The sequence below is a fragment of the Parasteatoda tepidariorum genome, chromosome 10, assembly GCF_043381705.1.
Source record: "Parasteatoda tepidariorum isolate YZ-2023 chromosome 10, CAS_Ptep_4.0, whole genome shotgun sequence".
NCBI lineage: Eukaryota > Metazoa > Arthropoda > Arachnida > Araneae > Theridiidae > Parasteatoda > Parasteatoda tepidariorum.
Window position 1 is genome coordinate 71,586,124 of NC_092213.1, and position 17,566 is coordinate 71,603,689.

General features: G+C 30.0%; 1 protein-coding gene across 1 annotated transcript in view; it reads right to left on the bottom strand.

The window, feature by feature from the left end:
* Nucleotides 1–17,566, bottom strand: part of LOC107449272 (uncharacterized protein CG3556-like) — a 184,835-nt gene extending 167,269 nt beyond the window's left edge. The window contains exons 1-9 of the mRNA XM_071187101.1: nt 17,409–17,566; nt 17,122–17,311; nt 15,000–15,119; nt 12,569–12,782; nt 11,079–11,329; nt 8,723–8,901; nt 5,677–5,869; nt 3,181–3,352; nt 1,786–1,907 (exon numbers count right to left, since the gene is read on the bottom strand). Of these exons, the coding sequence (XP_071043202.1) occupies nt 1,786–1,907; nt 3,181–3,352; nt 5,677–5,869; nt 8,723–8,901; nt 11,079–11,329; nt 12,569–12,782; nt 15,000–15,119; nt 17,122–17,311; nt 17,409–17,537 (1,570 nt within the window). The 5' untranslated portion in view covers nt 17,538–17,566. The remainder of the gene's footprint in view (nt 1–1,785; nt 1,908–3,180; nt 3,353–5,676; nt 5,870–8,722; nt 8,902–11,078; nt 11,330–12,568; nt 12,783–14,999; nt 15,120–17,121; nt 17,312–17,408) is intronic.

The following is a 17,566-nucleotide window of genomic DNA, read 5'->3' on the forward strand; positions in this document are numbered from 1 at the left end:
GAAAAACTTGGACTTTCGGAACAGTATTTAACATTATAATTTTCATTCATTTTACTCATAGAAATATAATTAGTTTTGATTAGTAAAGTAAACCTCCAATCAAAACGGTGGGAGGATTGTTACGTTTTGAAAAAAGAATCGGATAGGTTTCGGAGAGTTGGGTGAAAGCGTTTTTATTTGTCTCCAAATAACTTTTGACTTATACAATGGAACTCGAGTTTATGTTTTAGAAATATGTTGAAATTTTGTATTTTCTTTTAAGAATTTTTGTTTAATAAAATTTAGGAGTGGAAGAAATGTGTTACAATTCTTGCCGTACTCAACACTTGGCAAGTTCAGTTTTTTTTTCACAAAAGAGAAACATCAATACATGTTCAATAATCCAATTAATTATCAGTACAATTAGTTCATCAATACAATTAATTATTCCGTATATTATTTTTCTCACTCAATATTTTTGGATGTCTTAAGTGCGAGTTAACACGAAATGGCGGGTAATTTTTGGATATGCACGATCATATTGCCTTGACAAGAATACTTAACTACTATGCTTCAGTAATTGACGAGAGAACGAAGCGAGCATGGGTCGCGAAGCAACCCGAAAGAAACTACAATAGACCTGAAAACTTAAATTTTCAGTTAAGCAGCCGCCGGTAGATTTTAATAACTCATTTAATAGCCGCTTTTTGAAAACTTTTTTTTTGGTTTATCAAATTAGATGTTTTCTAAAAAATTTTCTATTAAAAATAATCTACGGCTTGAAGAAAAATATTCGAAAATAAAAATAATATAAATAGGCGACATCATTTAGTTTCAGATACTGACTTTAAAGAATATATAAAAATATTTGGGCTGGCAAATTACATTTTATGTATACATTAACACTTTGAAATCTGTGAATTGTTAAAGAATTCTTCTTCCACATAAATCTTTCCACCCCAAATTGATGGACAATTTAATGAAAACTTCTGCTTCCCAGAGTATTTTTTCTACATTGAGCTATTTTTATCATTAAGCGATTTTAAACAAAAAATTATGAGAAAAATGATCCGTAGTTTATTAAATTTAAATCTCCACTTCTTTGTTCTTGACCCCTCACTTGTTGACTGGTTATTTTCAGATCTAAATCTCCACTTATTTTTGCCAACCTGTCAATTGTCGAGTGGTTTTTTTTAGACTAACTACGAAATTTGTCAGGAGGTTGGTGAGCAATGGCAACGCCTCGTATAGGTAGTCCGATCAGACCACTCTGAAGGATATCAACTTACCGAACGAGTCATTTAATACAGAATATAGTTAAAATAAGAGAGTGGTAGTAAATATATGACTAAAAATTTATTTATTTATGAATATTACTGGTTTGCCTTATTGACTTGTCAACGACTACAGATTAAATTCTCAAATACATATATAAGATAAATTTCTATATATAAGATAAATTTCTATATATAAGATTAAAATACTTTTATAAAAGGTTTTGGGTACATGCGCACAACTGGTTCACTTTTTAAACATTCTGCGCGGACTACTTATAAAAGACCGTGTGGAGGTTTCTTGATGTAGGAGGTGATGGCAATAGCCGGCAGGGTTCGGTGGATTTCCATGATTTGCAGTTAGAATTTTTTTTTAATGTATCACTGCGTGTTTTAGATGGGAATGATTTAGATTATTGAACGTACACCGTAGAACAAAATTTTAATTAATCGATGATCATTAATCTGAGTCCTTTCCAAGTCGCAAATTTTCAGAAATGTTAAAATGCAAAAATCTTAGAAAATGTATTACCTTTTATACATCTGCTAATGCTGTGAGTAGCATTGCCTTTGTAACAAAACCAGAACAGTCCTGCTTCTGAATCATTAGTTACTTCATCGATTTGATACACATACATATTTCTGCTCTTAAACCTGAAATTTAAAAGAGAAAAATATAAATTAACTGAAAAATATGTTCTTCTTTCAGCTCATATCTCTGTTGTCAGGCAATACTCAGATTTTAGAAAATTTCCCTTTTTTCTGTTATTTCATGGAAAGAGAGTTTCTAAAGGAAATGTTAGCAAAAATAAGTTCTATATTTTTTGTAAAATAGCGCTTAGTGGTGGCGTAGCGTATAGTTAAAATAACAAACATATAAGTGGTATAACAAATAGCGTAGCGTATAGCGATATAGTAAAAATAAAAAGAATTTATTTTTTTGGCTGTTGATTTAATATAATTAGATTCATATTGCTGCCGACCAGATGTGTAGTAGTCAGAGAGCTGACCTCACATCAGCTAGGTCCTGGGTTCATACCACGGACAAGGCATGACTGTGGGAGACTAATATGATGCCGGTAAAAGAGTGGCCATGAAACTTGCCCTAAAGATATCCGTATGACGATTATCAGTCTGATGGGAATTGAAATAAAATTCATATTGCTTATGAAACGAATTCAAAGATAACTCCGGCAGTTTAAATCTAATATTTGTGATATTATCTATTTCACCCTATAAGTTTTGTGATTGGATAAAATTGATATTAGTCGTTATTTTTTATAACATAAAGAAGTGGTAAATAAGCTTTAAAATTTTTATCACATTTTAACTTATTATTAATGCCTAGTAACAAAAAGCGGTTTTTATATGAAAAGCACAGACATAAAAAATAGTAGCATTTATTTTGTTCTTTAAATTTCTTTCAATTTTGCTAAATATATCTTAGACCAGTAAGACCACTGCTTGTAAAAGATTTATTTGAAACTTATTGAACCTTCTCATTGTCTTTGAAAACAAAAGGCCACGATTTTTTGGAATCTTTTTTTTCATGAGCACGCATTAAGCAACAAATCGCTCCTGGGTTACAATCTACTAAAAAAAACACGCTTTTTGGACTAAGAACAGGTGTAAATAGAAAAATACGCATTCTTTCAGCAGCAATACTTGCACAACTCATAATTCAACTTGAAGGTAATCTTCGTTTAAGCAAACGAAAGCATTTCTTATGCATTTTGCTTAGCAATGAAAACCCTCTAATCGCAAAAGTTGAGTTTTTGAGTTGTGCCACTATCATCATTTCGCCCATGAGCGAAATGATTAGAATTTTTTGTACATAAGCTGTAGCGGTTCTGTTATCTTTTCCTGCCTGGTACGCATGCTGTACTAGTTATTACCATAAGAAATGTTCTGAAATTATTTGTCTTACGTGAATTTGTAGTCTTTAGATGCTGCCAGCTCCATTACATCATATGCTGTGCAGTTTACGGGTGCCAGTAATGAGATGGTGTGAATCACATCTTTCCTGTCTCCCATATAAAGAGAATATTGAATGCGCATCATTTGACCATCATAGTAGCTCATTTCGGAAGTAAAACTATCTAGAATAATAATTCAAAATATAAGAAAACCATAACGAATCAAAAACTGTACCTACAATATACAGCGACTATGGAGAAAACTTGGAGAGGTGGTTGAGCGTACTGAAATATGTATTTTAGTATAAAAATAGAGGGTCTAAAGTGACCTGTAAAGGTGTGAACACAAAACGTAACAGTGGAGGAAAATTTTGTTTGTTTACAAAATTAACGCTAAGTGCTTATTTGCAGCGATACAGTATTCGCAATGAATGTTCAAAATGCGTTGTAGAAGGGATGGGTAGGAATCGTTAAAACATCAGAACCCTGTTCGTTTCTGCCTACTGCACAACCAGGTAATCACATCTGTAGTTCGCATTACTGTCAGTTGTCGCAATTTTGAATTGAGAATACTGTATTGCTGCAAAGAAGCACTTTTGATATTGTAAATTGATGCATTTTCCCTTCCGTTATCAATTCAATACTTTACTTTAATCTCTATATTCCTAAACAAAAATGCAGGTCTTAAAACTCTCATCCACTCCGCCAAGTTGGCCCCATAATTGTAGAATCAACCGTCATAAATAAAGTCTGATTTTCAAATTCTCCCTATTTCACAAAACTGTCGCTGCAGCAGCTGTTTTGGGTGTTCAATTTTTTTTTAAAAAAAAATTGCTTTCGTGCGTAAAAACTTCTAGACTAAGAAATTCAAAATTAAGAAATCCAAAATTTAAACAAATACCGGTTTTGAAATGTGCTCGTTTCTCTCCAACCTAGCCTTGTTACGTAACAGAACCGGTTGAACTGGCTTTAAATAACAAGATTTAGGCAAATTTTTGTAGAGAAAACAAAACAGTTAATAGGCTCCTTCAATCATCTTAAAAAAAAGAGTATTTTTCTGAATCAGACTTTAACTATAATCACACAGTATATAAAATATTTTATGTACAGTAAACGTTATCCAGATACGTAATTTAAAAACAATTATTAATGATTAATAAAAATTAATTATATAGCTTTGCGGTTTGAAAACTATGACGACGCAGTTTTTAAGATTGCCTAAATGTATTCAAGCAGTATTAAAATCGAAGCGTAAAACGCAGTGAATAAGCTGGGAAAAGTTTCCAACTAAAATGAATATATATATTTACTAAAATGGTTACAAAACTCTACGAATTCTTTTTCTAGAAACTTAACTTTAAGTTTCGTTTATTTAAAATGGTCATCAAATAAGTTTTTAAACATCTACTAAATTTTTTAAATATTATTTTCCTTGTCCAATTTATTTATTTTAAGGAATTGCAACTGTGCCTTTTATGAAAAATGTGTATTTTACTACTTATATTCATATATGGCAACGTTACTTTTAAAAAGTAACGGGTAAAAGTGCAAGTATTTTTAAAAAAAGTAACGAGTAAAAAGTAAAAGTACAAGTACTAAACAAAAAAATTAACGATTTAAAAGAATATTTCTAGGAAGTTGAAAATACAAAGTAACCTAAAATTTTATTGAATAATATTCTTATGTTCTTTAATGTTTTTGCAAAATTGTTGTTATTTATTTAATTATTTTTAATTTTGAAAGTTATGGACATTAATTTATTTTTAAATTCGGAAGAATATTATAATATAATTTTATAATATAATCGTATAATATAATTTTAAAATCAAATATAATTTTAATATCAAACTTTTTATGGATTTGCACGAAAAAGAAATTTTATCTATTGATTTTAATTTTTAGTTTATTATTTTTATTTATTTAAATTACCATTGATTTAAAATTGTTTTACTCTTTAGAAACGTGTTTTAAAAGCACAAACATAAACAAAGCAAACACGGAGTTTCAGATAGCTTTGTGATCGTTGAGCTAGTAAAAAATAATTGAATATGCAGTATACGTTGAAACAGAAGGTATTTAAACACGAAGTTAGCTGTGAATGCATATATATTGCACATTATTTTTATAAATTAAAAAAACCTAAGCATTTTTTTAATTTAATTTTTTTTACTTATTAAAATTTAGATTACTTATTTTCGAATTTTTGATTACGAATAATTACAATTTCCACTTGTCATTCTAAATTCTACAATACGTAACTTAATCATACTTGATCAGAAAAAGCGATTGAATATTAAAAAAAAACTTTATTTTTTTTCTGAAATTTTGATGAATTTATCAAATTTTTAATTTGCTATATATGGTAAATATTTTATGAACATAGAAGTAGATAAATAGAAATAATTTAGAATCTAGTAGTCAAATTATAAGAAATTTAAAATTATTACATAATTATAAGAGATTTAAACTTATTACATAAAGTAGGACAAAATTATTCTTTAGATTACCATATCCTTCCCTTTTTGGATTTAAAGAGCAATTGATTTTGGAAATGTCTGAGAGGCTTTTAGCATTTAGAATGGGCAGGACTAAATAACTTGCGAGAAGGTCATGTGACATTTTAAGTTGCTGCATTAGGTAGTGGATAGTTGCATTGATATTCCAGTCTATTGCATTTTCTTGACCACTTGAAATAAGAGCCTGAAACAGGAAATTAATTCATTATATATGAAGTGCACTATTTTATACACGGTGAATCAAAAATGTGAAATATATTTAATATCCTTATCTATAAATTCAGATTTTTAAGAAAATTCTCGAAAATTTTCCAAAAACTATTCACTGATTTTCGAAGAGGTAATTCAATCCCATACAATGATGGCTCATCTTTATAAGAAAAGTACCTTTTTTGGGAATTGAAAAAAAAAAGAAAATTATAAATTTCACTTCTAACTTTTCAAACAAATATGTATGATTAAAAAATTAAGAACAATTGTTATTTAAAGTCTAATAATGATATTTTATAAAATCAATTTGGATATCCAAAAAACAAATTCTTTCAAAATTGAATAAAAAACAATGGATACCCAACTAAAGTAATTAAATTCTATATAACATCATTCAGTTAATTGCATATTATTATGAATAAATTTACTAAACTTCTTTATTAATTTATATAATTTTTACGATGAGCAAATCCAATTCGGGCAAATCCATGGTTAAAAATATGTGTAAAACAGGCAATTCATGTTTCTTTCTCTCTCTTTCTTTCTTAATTAAAGTTAATTTTAAAAAATCATTGAAATTGTACAATTAAATATCAACCTCATTTATTATAAATTTTAAACAATCCAGTATAATATTACCTTGCGCACATCCATTTCGGGCCCATCCTTTAAAACTAATAAATCAATGCACAGCATAACAAATCACTTCAGCAATGCAGTAAGAAAGGCACTTTAAATTCCTCTAGTTACACTCAATTTGCGGTTTTGTTTTCATATTTCGTGATCTGGCAATCTTATTACGAAAATATTTTAAATCATTCTTGAAAATTGTGCCGTTCATGTAAGTTAATTTGAATTCTCTACTCGCTTTACAAATTTCGTCTTCTGTTTTGATCTGCTTTTTTTTTTTTTTTTTTTTTTTTTTTTTTNAACATTTTTTTTTTTTTTTTTTTTTTGGCATTTTATTTTCTGTTTTTTACGTGATAATACTTACTTAATATGTTCTATTCTATTTTGTTTCAGATATTTTTTTAGTGCTTCTCACACTATTGTATTGATATATTTTGCTTTGGCTATATTGATATATTAGAAAGCACTCATTTTTGCAGATATAATCCTGTGAGTTGATGAAGAGATTATATATTTAATTTTTCGGATTTTTATTAAATTTTTATCAATTTATTTTTATAAATATTTTTCATTATTACGTAATTTTTTGCATGTTTTCTCTACATTTTAAACTTATTTTATGAGTTCTATATACTTGCAGCTTATAGGCAGTAAATAAAACTTAATGATTTTCTTAATTTTCTTCGTTTTCCTCTTCTTTTTTTGTCATTTTTGCATTTATTCATTGTGACTCAGCGATTTTTGACTTCAAGTTATGCATTAATTAACATTTGATAGTATTCCCTTTACTAACAACCATGAGAAAGACTTTTTTTCCCTCGACCTTTTTAACCGACCTATTATAATACATTACATTTCCCTAACTTTTATTGAGGAGCACTTAGATTTTGTGTCAGTTGGATGCAAGCTTTTCATGAATATGGCTTAATAAATAATAATTACTTACAGCCTGGTGCATAAACCTGCGTATTTCCGAACTATTGGCAACGTTCGGACGAGTACGTAAAGGCTGACGAGTTAATTTCCTCTTTTAAATTGTTTTCAAAGAAATGGCGCGGGGAAGTGATTTTAAAATTAAGCGATGGCTTTTATCTCTGATAAAGAAAAAAAAAACCTGAGTTACCCAGTTTTCGCCTACGGACTCATGTTTTTGGATATATTGAAATCTTATATTTTTATGAAATATTTATTTATTTATTATTATCATTATATTATTTAATACTATTATTTAATATTATTACTATATTATTTAATATTTTTATTACATTATTAAATATTATTATTGTTGTAATAAATATATTTCAATATTCTATTTTTTTCGTATTTTAACAGTGAACATTTTAAAATTCTTTGATAGAAGTTAAAATGCTAAATAGTAACGAGCAAAAATGTAAATCACAAAGCAAGTCTGCCAAAAAACACTTCTTTACAGTTTTAATACCCATTAGCAAAATGGGCGTTGCTTTGGGTTTGATGGCAAGCGCACCTTATTTGGACGTCATCACACTTTTCAACTGTATTCAAGAGTAATAGTAAAACAGTGCGCATGCGTCGTCATTGGATGCGTTGCTATGGTTTGCTGTTGTTTGATCATTTTTTTAAGAATTCTTTTTTTCACTTTTAATTTTGTAATGTATTAAGTTGAAGAGTTTATATTTGAGGTATGGGACCAGTGAGATCCCATAAATACTTCTTGAGTTGTGAATAAAATAGAATTTCATCATAAATAAAGATTGAGAAAAAAAAATTAGACAACAACCATTTGGCAATGGATAACCTGTAGTCACCTTTCGCGATCACAATTTAAAAAAAAAAAAATTATTTTGAAAATTAAAGAAATTCCAATGATGAACTGTTTCTGCAAATAAGCTAAATAACTGCAAATTAGCGCAAATTACTTTTAACGCAGGTAGGAAGCTGTGCCGCGATTGCAAGACTTTACCTTTAACGCAGAAAAAGACACACACATTATTATTTTTTTATTTCTTGTTAAATTACATTAAAACTCGAGATCAATTTAGTCGAACTCTCGAGTCAGAAGAACTCTGAAGATCAATTTTTAACCAAGTTTTCCTTCCTAAATGCATTTATTATTTTATTAGTTCCGATCGATATAATTTTCATTTATCTATATATGATTGTATACATGATAAAATACATATATCTGCCCTCATAATTTAAATAAATATCTTCTAACCTGAGTTATTAAAGATGTTGTATGAAAATTCCCGAAACTGCCATCTGCAAGCTGCATTTTCTTGAAACGTTGTAATGTATTTTCATACTTAGTTTTTATATTTGCGTTCTTACTATGACTGAAAAACATTCTTTGACTTTCATAGCAAGACAAAGCCATCACAGCAATTGCTTGATAATCTGAAAAAATATAATTGATTATTTTTTAAAACATCAAATGTTATATTTTAAAACATGGTCCGAAAATGTAAACGAATAAGTCAAAAAAAAAGATCTAATTAGGCTTTCTAATACTAATATTTATTAAGTGGAAATTCTAGATTAATACAAATCTATGCCAATGAGTAAAAAATGAATATTTCATGCATTCTAATGATTCTTAGAAGGAGTTAATTTAATTTATACTATAGAAGCAGTGTAAGGAATAATTTCAGGTTATGTGCTTTAAATTTTTAATTTTTGCACATCATTTTGTCTTAGACATGGCTTTGGAAAACGAACGAAGTCACAATAGAGAAAAATGGCGCTGTTGATCAAGTTAAAATTCAACTCCTTAACCATTGAAAAATCAATGCAAGCGACTAAGTCAAGAATGAGATTTTTATATATTTGGCTTTTTTCGATGATAAATAACGCATCTTAAAAAATTGTTCTTTCCAAAATAAATTTCGATAAGCTTTCTGAAATTCTTATATAGCGTTGGTAGTATTAGAAAATAAAATAAGAAAAAAGTTGTCAAGCCGTTTTTCTCAAAATATATCTTAAATACTTATGTTTAAAATATGGAAAAAAATTAGCATTCTAAATGTTAACACTTTCAGACGTGACAGAACATGATGCAGAGGTAGAAGCAGAGCTGTCTGAATAAATAGAAAATATTAAGCTAATCTATAGAGCAATGATGGCACTAACGGAACTAAAGAAGTTAATACTCAATAGTAATAGAAGAATAAATCTTACCAGCCTTTACAAACAACCCAGAAATGTTCTTACAGAACTACAGCTTTAAGACAGTTTTAAGACTATTTTTGTCAGAAATAATAACGCAAAAAATATTGAGACTTAAGGCCTGTTTAGACGATCCAATTTCTTGGACAGAGATTGATTGATATTGATGGAAACTTCTTTTGCTTTGATCGTGTAAACAATCATCCAAGTACTTGGTCCAACTTCTTGGACGATAGTAGAGCATGTTCTACTTTCCATCTAAGTTTTTTCTCCCTTAACCAATCAGCGTCTTAGGTTTTGTGGCGTTAACAAGCAGGCAGCAAATTATGTCATTTTGTTGTCTGTTTTCATATATTTTAGTCCAAACAAATTGATCTGTTGCGGTTTATTTGTGTTATTATTTTATTTGAATTTATTTAGTAATTTTAAACTTATGTAAATATTATTTTATAATGTTGAATATGAACAATGCGCATGCGCAAGTTTTTCTTTCGACGAATCAGTAACATTCAAGAACTTGGATGTTGTCGACGAATCATCCAATTTCTTGGACAGAGAAATCCGACCAATTTCTCGGATTCAAGAAATTGGACCGTGTAAACAGGCCTTTAACCCAAAAAATACTTATGTTGCTAACGCAAAACTACTACTAACGCAAAAATGATATGTTGACGTTTGAGCGGATCTTAGATATTTACGCTTTGCTAGTTTCAAATCTGCAATCGATTTCTTTCCACCAGCTACAATTTCTTCGTAATATAATATTACATATTGTAGACACTTCTCTGGTACGTAAGGAGTTATAGGAAAAATCGATAGGGGTTTTCGTTTTATGACGCGTTACGTTATTAAAGTCATGTATTCTTAACAATTTCTTAAAATTTTATGGAACATATAATTTTTTTATTATTAATATTTACTAATAACTTGTTATATAACTGTAAATAATATAAAAAATATTAAATTAATTTTAAACAAATTTCTTTACACATTATTTATTATTTTAGAATCCAGTCATTTTGACTGCTTTTGGGCAATATAGATATATACTAAGTTTCAGTCTGTCTAGTGTTAATATCGAGATTATCAAAGAATAATGTTAAGGAATGGGATTCTAACTTTTCTACATCGCTCAATATAATCTACAGACATTGGTAAATATAATTTCTTCACTGTTTTAATCATACGTACCTAATTCAGTTTAGCTTTAAGGTAAGGCTTAGGTAAGGTTTTAGACTTTTCCCAGTTTTACAGGTATCAGTTAGATAAATGAGTCAATGTCCTCTACAGGCAGAATGCTTAGTAAAAGAAAATTTGTAGGTGTAAAAATATAAATAACCCGCAATAAAATCACCGATTCGACTTTCGGAAATATTGTAAGAAAAGGATTAAGATTCTTTGGAAATTACCTTTAAAAAATTCGTAGAAAGAATTATTGATGCTTAGAATTTTATCCATGTCTTGTTCAGCATTAAGTGTCCAGGACTGATTTGCATTGCAAAGGCTTAAATAAGTTATGGGGTGGGTAAAGTTGTTTGACGATTCGATTTCTTCCTTGAGGAGTTCTATCAAATTTTGTCCAAAAAAGTGACGAGGATTGTGACAAGTTATCAATAAACCATTAATAAGCATGCTTAGAAACTCGCTTGATAAGGAATTTCTGTAAAATAATTTTATAATAGAATTAATAAAAAGTATAATAAAAATAAAATATATATCTATTATATAAAATGCACGTAAAATATCGATACATTTATAAAAAATAGATTTAGATAATTGGTATGGTAAAAAATTAAAATTGTCATTAAATGCAAATCTTTCTACATTGCTTTTGTACAATATATTTTTCTGTATAAATTCTAAAATACATAATACGAGTTAATGTTTTGGCAGACTAGTGTAAACTTAATAGTTAACGCTTTTTAATGACGAAAGGTTTTATAAGACACAAAACAAAAAAAAGCACGTGACTGCAAGCTTACTAAAAAAATACTACTAAGGGATTCGAAATCCATACATAGATTCTAGTCTAGATAAAAAAAATTATTCTATAAATTACTTGTTCTATAAATTATTTAATCTTTAATTTTTTTTTTATTTTAAAGTAGAAAACTACTAATAAGCTATTAAGTTTACATTTATACAAATCATAATATATGAAAAGAAAGTGACGCAATTGTAATAAAACTCCATAAACCAAAAAAAACAACACTTTATTTAAATTTTATTTAGAAAGAGAAATACAATAATTATTAATTTTTTCAAAAATTTTATTATAGTTCAAGTTCGTTTTCTCTTATTAATATTTGGAAACATGACTGAGCTTATTAAATATGCTTTAACTACTATTTTAAAATATCAAAGAAAATCTGAGGAAAATATTAAGACTTCAAAAAAATATCTGAATTTTCGATCCCAAATACTGCAAAATCAAAGTTTTTTCTGAAATTTTTTACAGAGAAGATCTATTGTTTTAAGACACAAGGGGGTGAATACATGGTCAATATCTTTGGAGAGTTTAACCTTTACTTCAGGTAACCTAAGATTTGAAAAATTCGGTTGTAAAATTTCCGTTTTACGATACCTTGCACATTCTCAGTTTTTTCTTAGTTTCACACTCGAAGATTATTTATTACGAAAAGAAATTTTACTTTAGACAATTCATTGTGGCCTGAGACGCTCTACAAATTGAATCCTTATTTCATATGCAGTTCTTATTTATATTTACAAAAAAAAATTGCCCTAAGAAATTCGATTCTGGAGAAAAAAAAATCTTTTATTTGTACTAGATGACTAAAACTAATGAAGAGTAGATATTAAGTTCGCTACTTCAATAGGAACATTTGAATATTTCTAAAAGTACAATTAGCAATTAGAATCAAAGAAAATGAATTGATACTTCGATATGGCAACAGATGTTATGAGTTTTGCTTGTTTTTCCATCAGTTCTTCATCAAGGTATGTACCATCAAATCTGCCATATCCCGCTAGGTATAGTGCAGAGATCATTCTGGGTGTGTTCTCTTGCCAGCCCCATGAAGAAGTGCGTTTACTTTTTATCCATGTGACCTCCTTATCAAGTGCCTCAGCAACCCCTTGTACGGTGCGTATGCCTGTTTTCAAAATAAATAAAAGCAAACATTAAACGAAAATGCTAATTATAAATATCATGACTGCATATTGAACGCTTCTGAGGACTTTCCGCGATAGTGATAAAATATTTTTCAAAAAATGATAAAATAGGAAGAATGATAAATATTTTCCCCCGGTACTCAGTTAAGCTAGGAAACTTTCAGAAAATGAATCCACAAAACATTAGCAGAGGATTAAAAAAAAAATAATAATAAAAACATTACAACTTTTGTGGTATTTACCATTAAACTACTTATTTTTCCCTAATTTTCAGAGAAGATTTTTTTTTGTAAATATCCCACCGTAAAACAAACGACATAAATTTGAGTTTACGACTACCAATGTCCAACTCCGTAGCCTTGTAATTTTGAGTCCGAAAACAAAGAAACTCCTTTTTTTTTAATCTGCCTTCGTGGACGACTTTTTATGGAACAAACCCGCATTTGCATAACATGGAGAGGAAAACCTCCTACGGCAAAGGGTCTTGAACCCATGAATCGTCTACCAATGGGGATATTCTACGTCAGCACTGTGGTTAGCGTGAGGCTGGTGTGGAATTAATATCGACCAATCATCGCTGGGATTCAAACCCTGTTTATTTCATTGGTAGGCGAACGATCTATCCCTTGAGTCACCACGGCTCAGAAAACAATATTATTATACGTATTACAATCGTAGTGGAACCGCCGACCCAATTTTTTGGGCTCACAACTACTAGTGTTCAACTCCGTAGCCTTGTAATTTTGAACCCAATCCAGAAGGCAAGGGAAGTTTTGTTAAAGTATTGGGAGAAACTTCCCTTTGTGCAGAACTTTTTTGATGGAAACCAACATTTGATTTGCATGGAGAGGAAAACCTCCCGCTGTTAGTCTGACGGGAAGGGCAGTCTAACCCAGGATCCGTCAACCAATGAGGATATTTTAAGTCAGCACTGAGGTCATTCCAAGCCGGATGCGGAATTCGTATGGAGCAGCCGATGCTGGGATTCGAACCCGGTTTACCTCATTAGAAGGCCATCACGGTTCTCTGAGAACAATAAAAGAGTTTCCACTCCAATGCGAAAAAAAGGACACACTATTTTTATCAAAGCGAGGAAAAGTGCGACGCTTTTTTCCGCCTAAATGTATACAAAACCCTATTGTGGTAACAATCTTAACTACTAAATTTGCTACAAACCAAAATTTCAGCATTTTATATACTATAATATGTATGGTTAAGCCTTAATTGCGCCCAGATGAAAATACAAAAAAGTACCTGCTTAGGAAGCTACTTTCAGGCACTGCTGTTTTATTATTTTTTTTAAACTTATTATTCTATTCTTGTCCGAACTGATCGTAAAGACACACTGAAGTCAAGCATCACTTGCTGCGGTCAGTAAACGAGTAGGTGACCACTTTGGTCAGCTTACATAGTAAAAGAGGGTGTGCGATATCTGTCTATTTAAAAAGAAGCAGAAAAGTGCTTATGTATGCTTATAAGCATATACATTCTTTATAAACTTGTGCACTCAGACAGAAAATAAACTGAAAATATCCTTTCGGAAAAAACCTGAAACTTTCTACAGAAAAATAATAACTTCAGATTTAAAAACTGCACACCCGAATAAGGTAAGATCAAATACTTTGTATAAATGCAACAAAGAATAAATTACCGAATGTAATAATTAAACCATAAGAAATTAATTAGAACTGGAAATAAGTGAATTAATGGTATAAAAGTTTGCAAACCTTTATAAGGACAGGAAAAGTTATTATTATTTCAAAATTATTGTAGTGATTGTGGGGAACGTTAATTACAGTCGAAATGAAAATATTTTTTATCAGGTGTATGCAAATTAAATAGTAAGTAGTGGAGGAATGCATTTGCCGATAAATATTTTTAAAAACCATGAATCAAGACATTTTTAAACATCAGCTAAATAATGTCCGCAACTATATAAAGACTAATTTTAAACGATAGAATAGTTTATACACTTAATCAAATATTGTATCTTCTAAACAAAATCTTGGACCTTCTAACAAAGGTTCTTTTAACGTAATTTTCCCCACTTACGAATGATAACAAAGTATTGAATCAAGCATTCGGTTAGAAATTTCAGTTCTTTTTTTTTCGTAATAAAATTATTGCATGGTTTTTTAAACAAAATTTAAATAGAAAAAGAAATTATGAAGATGCTAAAACTGTAGTTGTATTCTTACCACATCCAAGTTCATCAGCTCCGTCTTCACAATCTCTCATCCCGTCACATACGTCAGACTTACGAATACAAAAATCTCCAGAGCAATGGAAACTGTCACCATAGACACAATCGATATATTCTTCAAAAATATATATAATTAGGTATTTATAATATATATATGAAAATGTATTTCTTACATGGAAAAAAATTATAACGCAAGAAAGCCTTACTGTGCGACAGCAATCAGTCACAAAGAAATTGAAAAATTAAGATATTAGTAACTAGTTTATGATTCAGTTTGGTTTCACATTTAAGCTATTGTTGTTGTTGTAGTAATCCATTAAGGCAAGGGGTGCGATTGTTCTTGCTTTCCAGTAGCGTCATATATGGCCAAGAGTTGGACTTCTGCCACTCCCATACGTCACACCCAATTATAGGGCAGACCCATTCATACATTCATTCCTTAATCCACAAATCGTAATTTTGACCTGAACCAGAGAACTATCAATCTCCAATTCAGTACTCCCACAGGTATAATTTGTTATGGGAATATGGAGGACTTTGTGACCACAGACAGAGTTAACGTGTATCAGTCACCATTGACAACACGGGGAGTCTTCGGTCGGCTATATTCGAAATCCCGTGATCTCGAACGCTTGTCCAGCGTTCTGCCAACCTGACATTTCCTGCCATTTAAGCTATTACATAAACTATTATAAAATCATGGCAGAAGACTAGATAAAACTAATCCAAAATTAACTACTAGATTAGATGAATATATTACAGCTTCTATTGTTGGATATTCATTACAAACAAAACAATATTGCTTCATTCTTTTATTTAAATTTTTTTTCACGGAACATGAAAATATTGAAAATCAGCTTATAATTATAACCGCCTTTCAGAAAACTCAACACACAATGAATGTTTTGAGATAAATGATTATATCATAAAATTATATTTAAAAATAAACGAAGCACAAAAAAGTACTGGAAAAAGAGCCCCTTTTATAAAATCAGAAATATGTTACAGTTACATATTTATAACGGTTATAAAATATACAGTTACATTTTATAACCGTCGCTTAACAGTCGACCCAATTTAGCGTTTACGACTACTGATGTTCAATTCCGCAGCCTTGTAATTTTGAACCTAATCCAGACGACAAGGTGACTCCTAGATCAAGCATTGGGAGTAACTTTATGTCAGCACTGTGGTCGGTGCAAGCCGTATGCGGAATTCATATCAGCCAGTCGTCGCGGGGATTCGAAACCGGGGTCACCTCATCTCATTGGAAGGGGAACGCTCTATCCCCTGAGCCATCACGGCGCTAGCAACTATTATATTTTATTTTTAAACCGTCGTTGAACAGCTGACCCAATTTTTAGGTTTACGTCTACTAATGTGCAACTCCATAGCCCTGTAATTTTGAACCCAATCCAGAAGACAAGGGAATTCCTGGATTAAGTATTGGGAGAAATTTGCCTTCGTGGAGGACTTTTTGTTGGAACTGACCCACATTTGTTTTAAATGGAGAGGAAGACCTCGAGAACCTCCCATTACTCTCGTAGAAACGAAACATAATTTTTAATTTAATGGATTCCAAGGGGTTATCTGTATAGGAATAAATTCTTTTTATTTATTTTTTACTTATTTCTTTAAACGATAAATATGTCTATCGAATTTGTTCAACAAATTAATTTATTATTAAAAATTCCGAAAATAAAACAAAATTTCTAAGGATATAGCAGTTTTAAAATTGACATAAATTGAAACTCCTTTTTTATGCAAATTTTGAAATTTTTCAATGATCACAATGTCAATGAATTTTGCAACATTTTCATGCATATTAAAGTTTTATGCATTTAAATTAAAATTTAATACATTTTAAATTTAAAAAATTATATCTTTTCCTTACTTATTACTCAACGCACTTGAACTTTCACTCGTTATATTTTTAAAGTCATGTTCCCATGTATTGGTATAACATGCGTGAATACTGCACAGTCAATTGAATAGTTTTGCGCTCTAATAAATAAGTTAAAACAAGAAACGAACATGTTATTTAAAGTATGATCCAAAAGAGCTAATTTCTTCCCAAGTCTACATAAAAATGACGTCAGATGTTATAAAATGCTTACTCTGTGGGAAATGTAAAATGAAACTCGCGTTATACCCATTTGGAAAACTACTAGCCCATACTGTAAAATCAATCTGGAGACTAGTCGCTGTTACTTTAACCTCTTCCAAAACTGAGCCAGACCAGTAAGTTAAATACCTTATCCACTGCTCATCTTCAAATTTTAAAGTAAGGTTACCTTCGGAAGGAAGCTAAAAAAAATATTTTGTTTTGTAATTTTTCACAAGCCACTAAACTTTTTTCATTTATTTATCGAATGGCTATTCTATTACCGTAAAAATCACTTACCTTGTCCATTAGATTGAATTCCTCAAGTTGAATGTAAAACTGATTATTTGAAGGATTTTTTATTGTCCAGCATTTATGATATACTCCCCTTCCTTGCACTATGTAAATATCCGAAATAGCTGCACCCATCGATTTTTCCAAACAGCCATAGCTCAAAT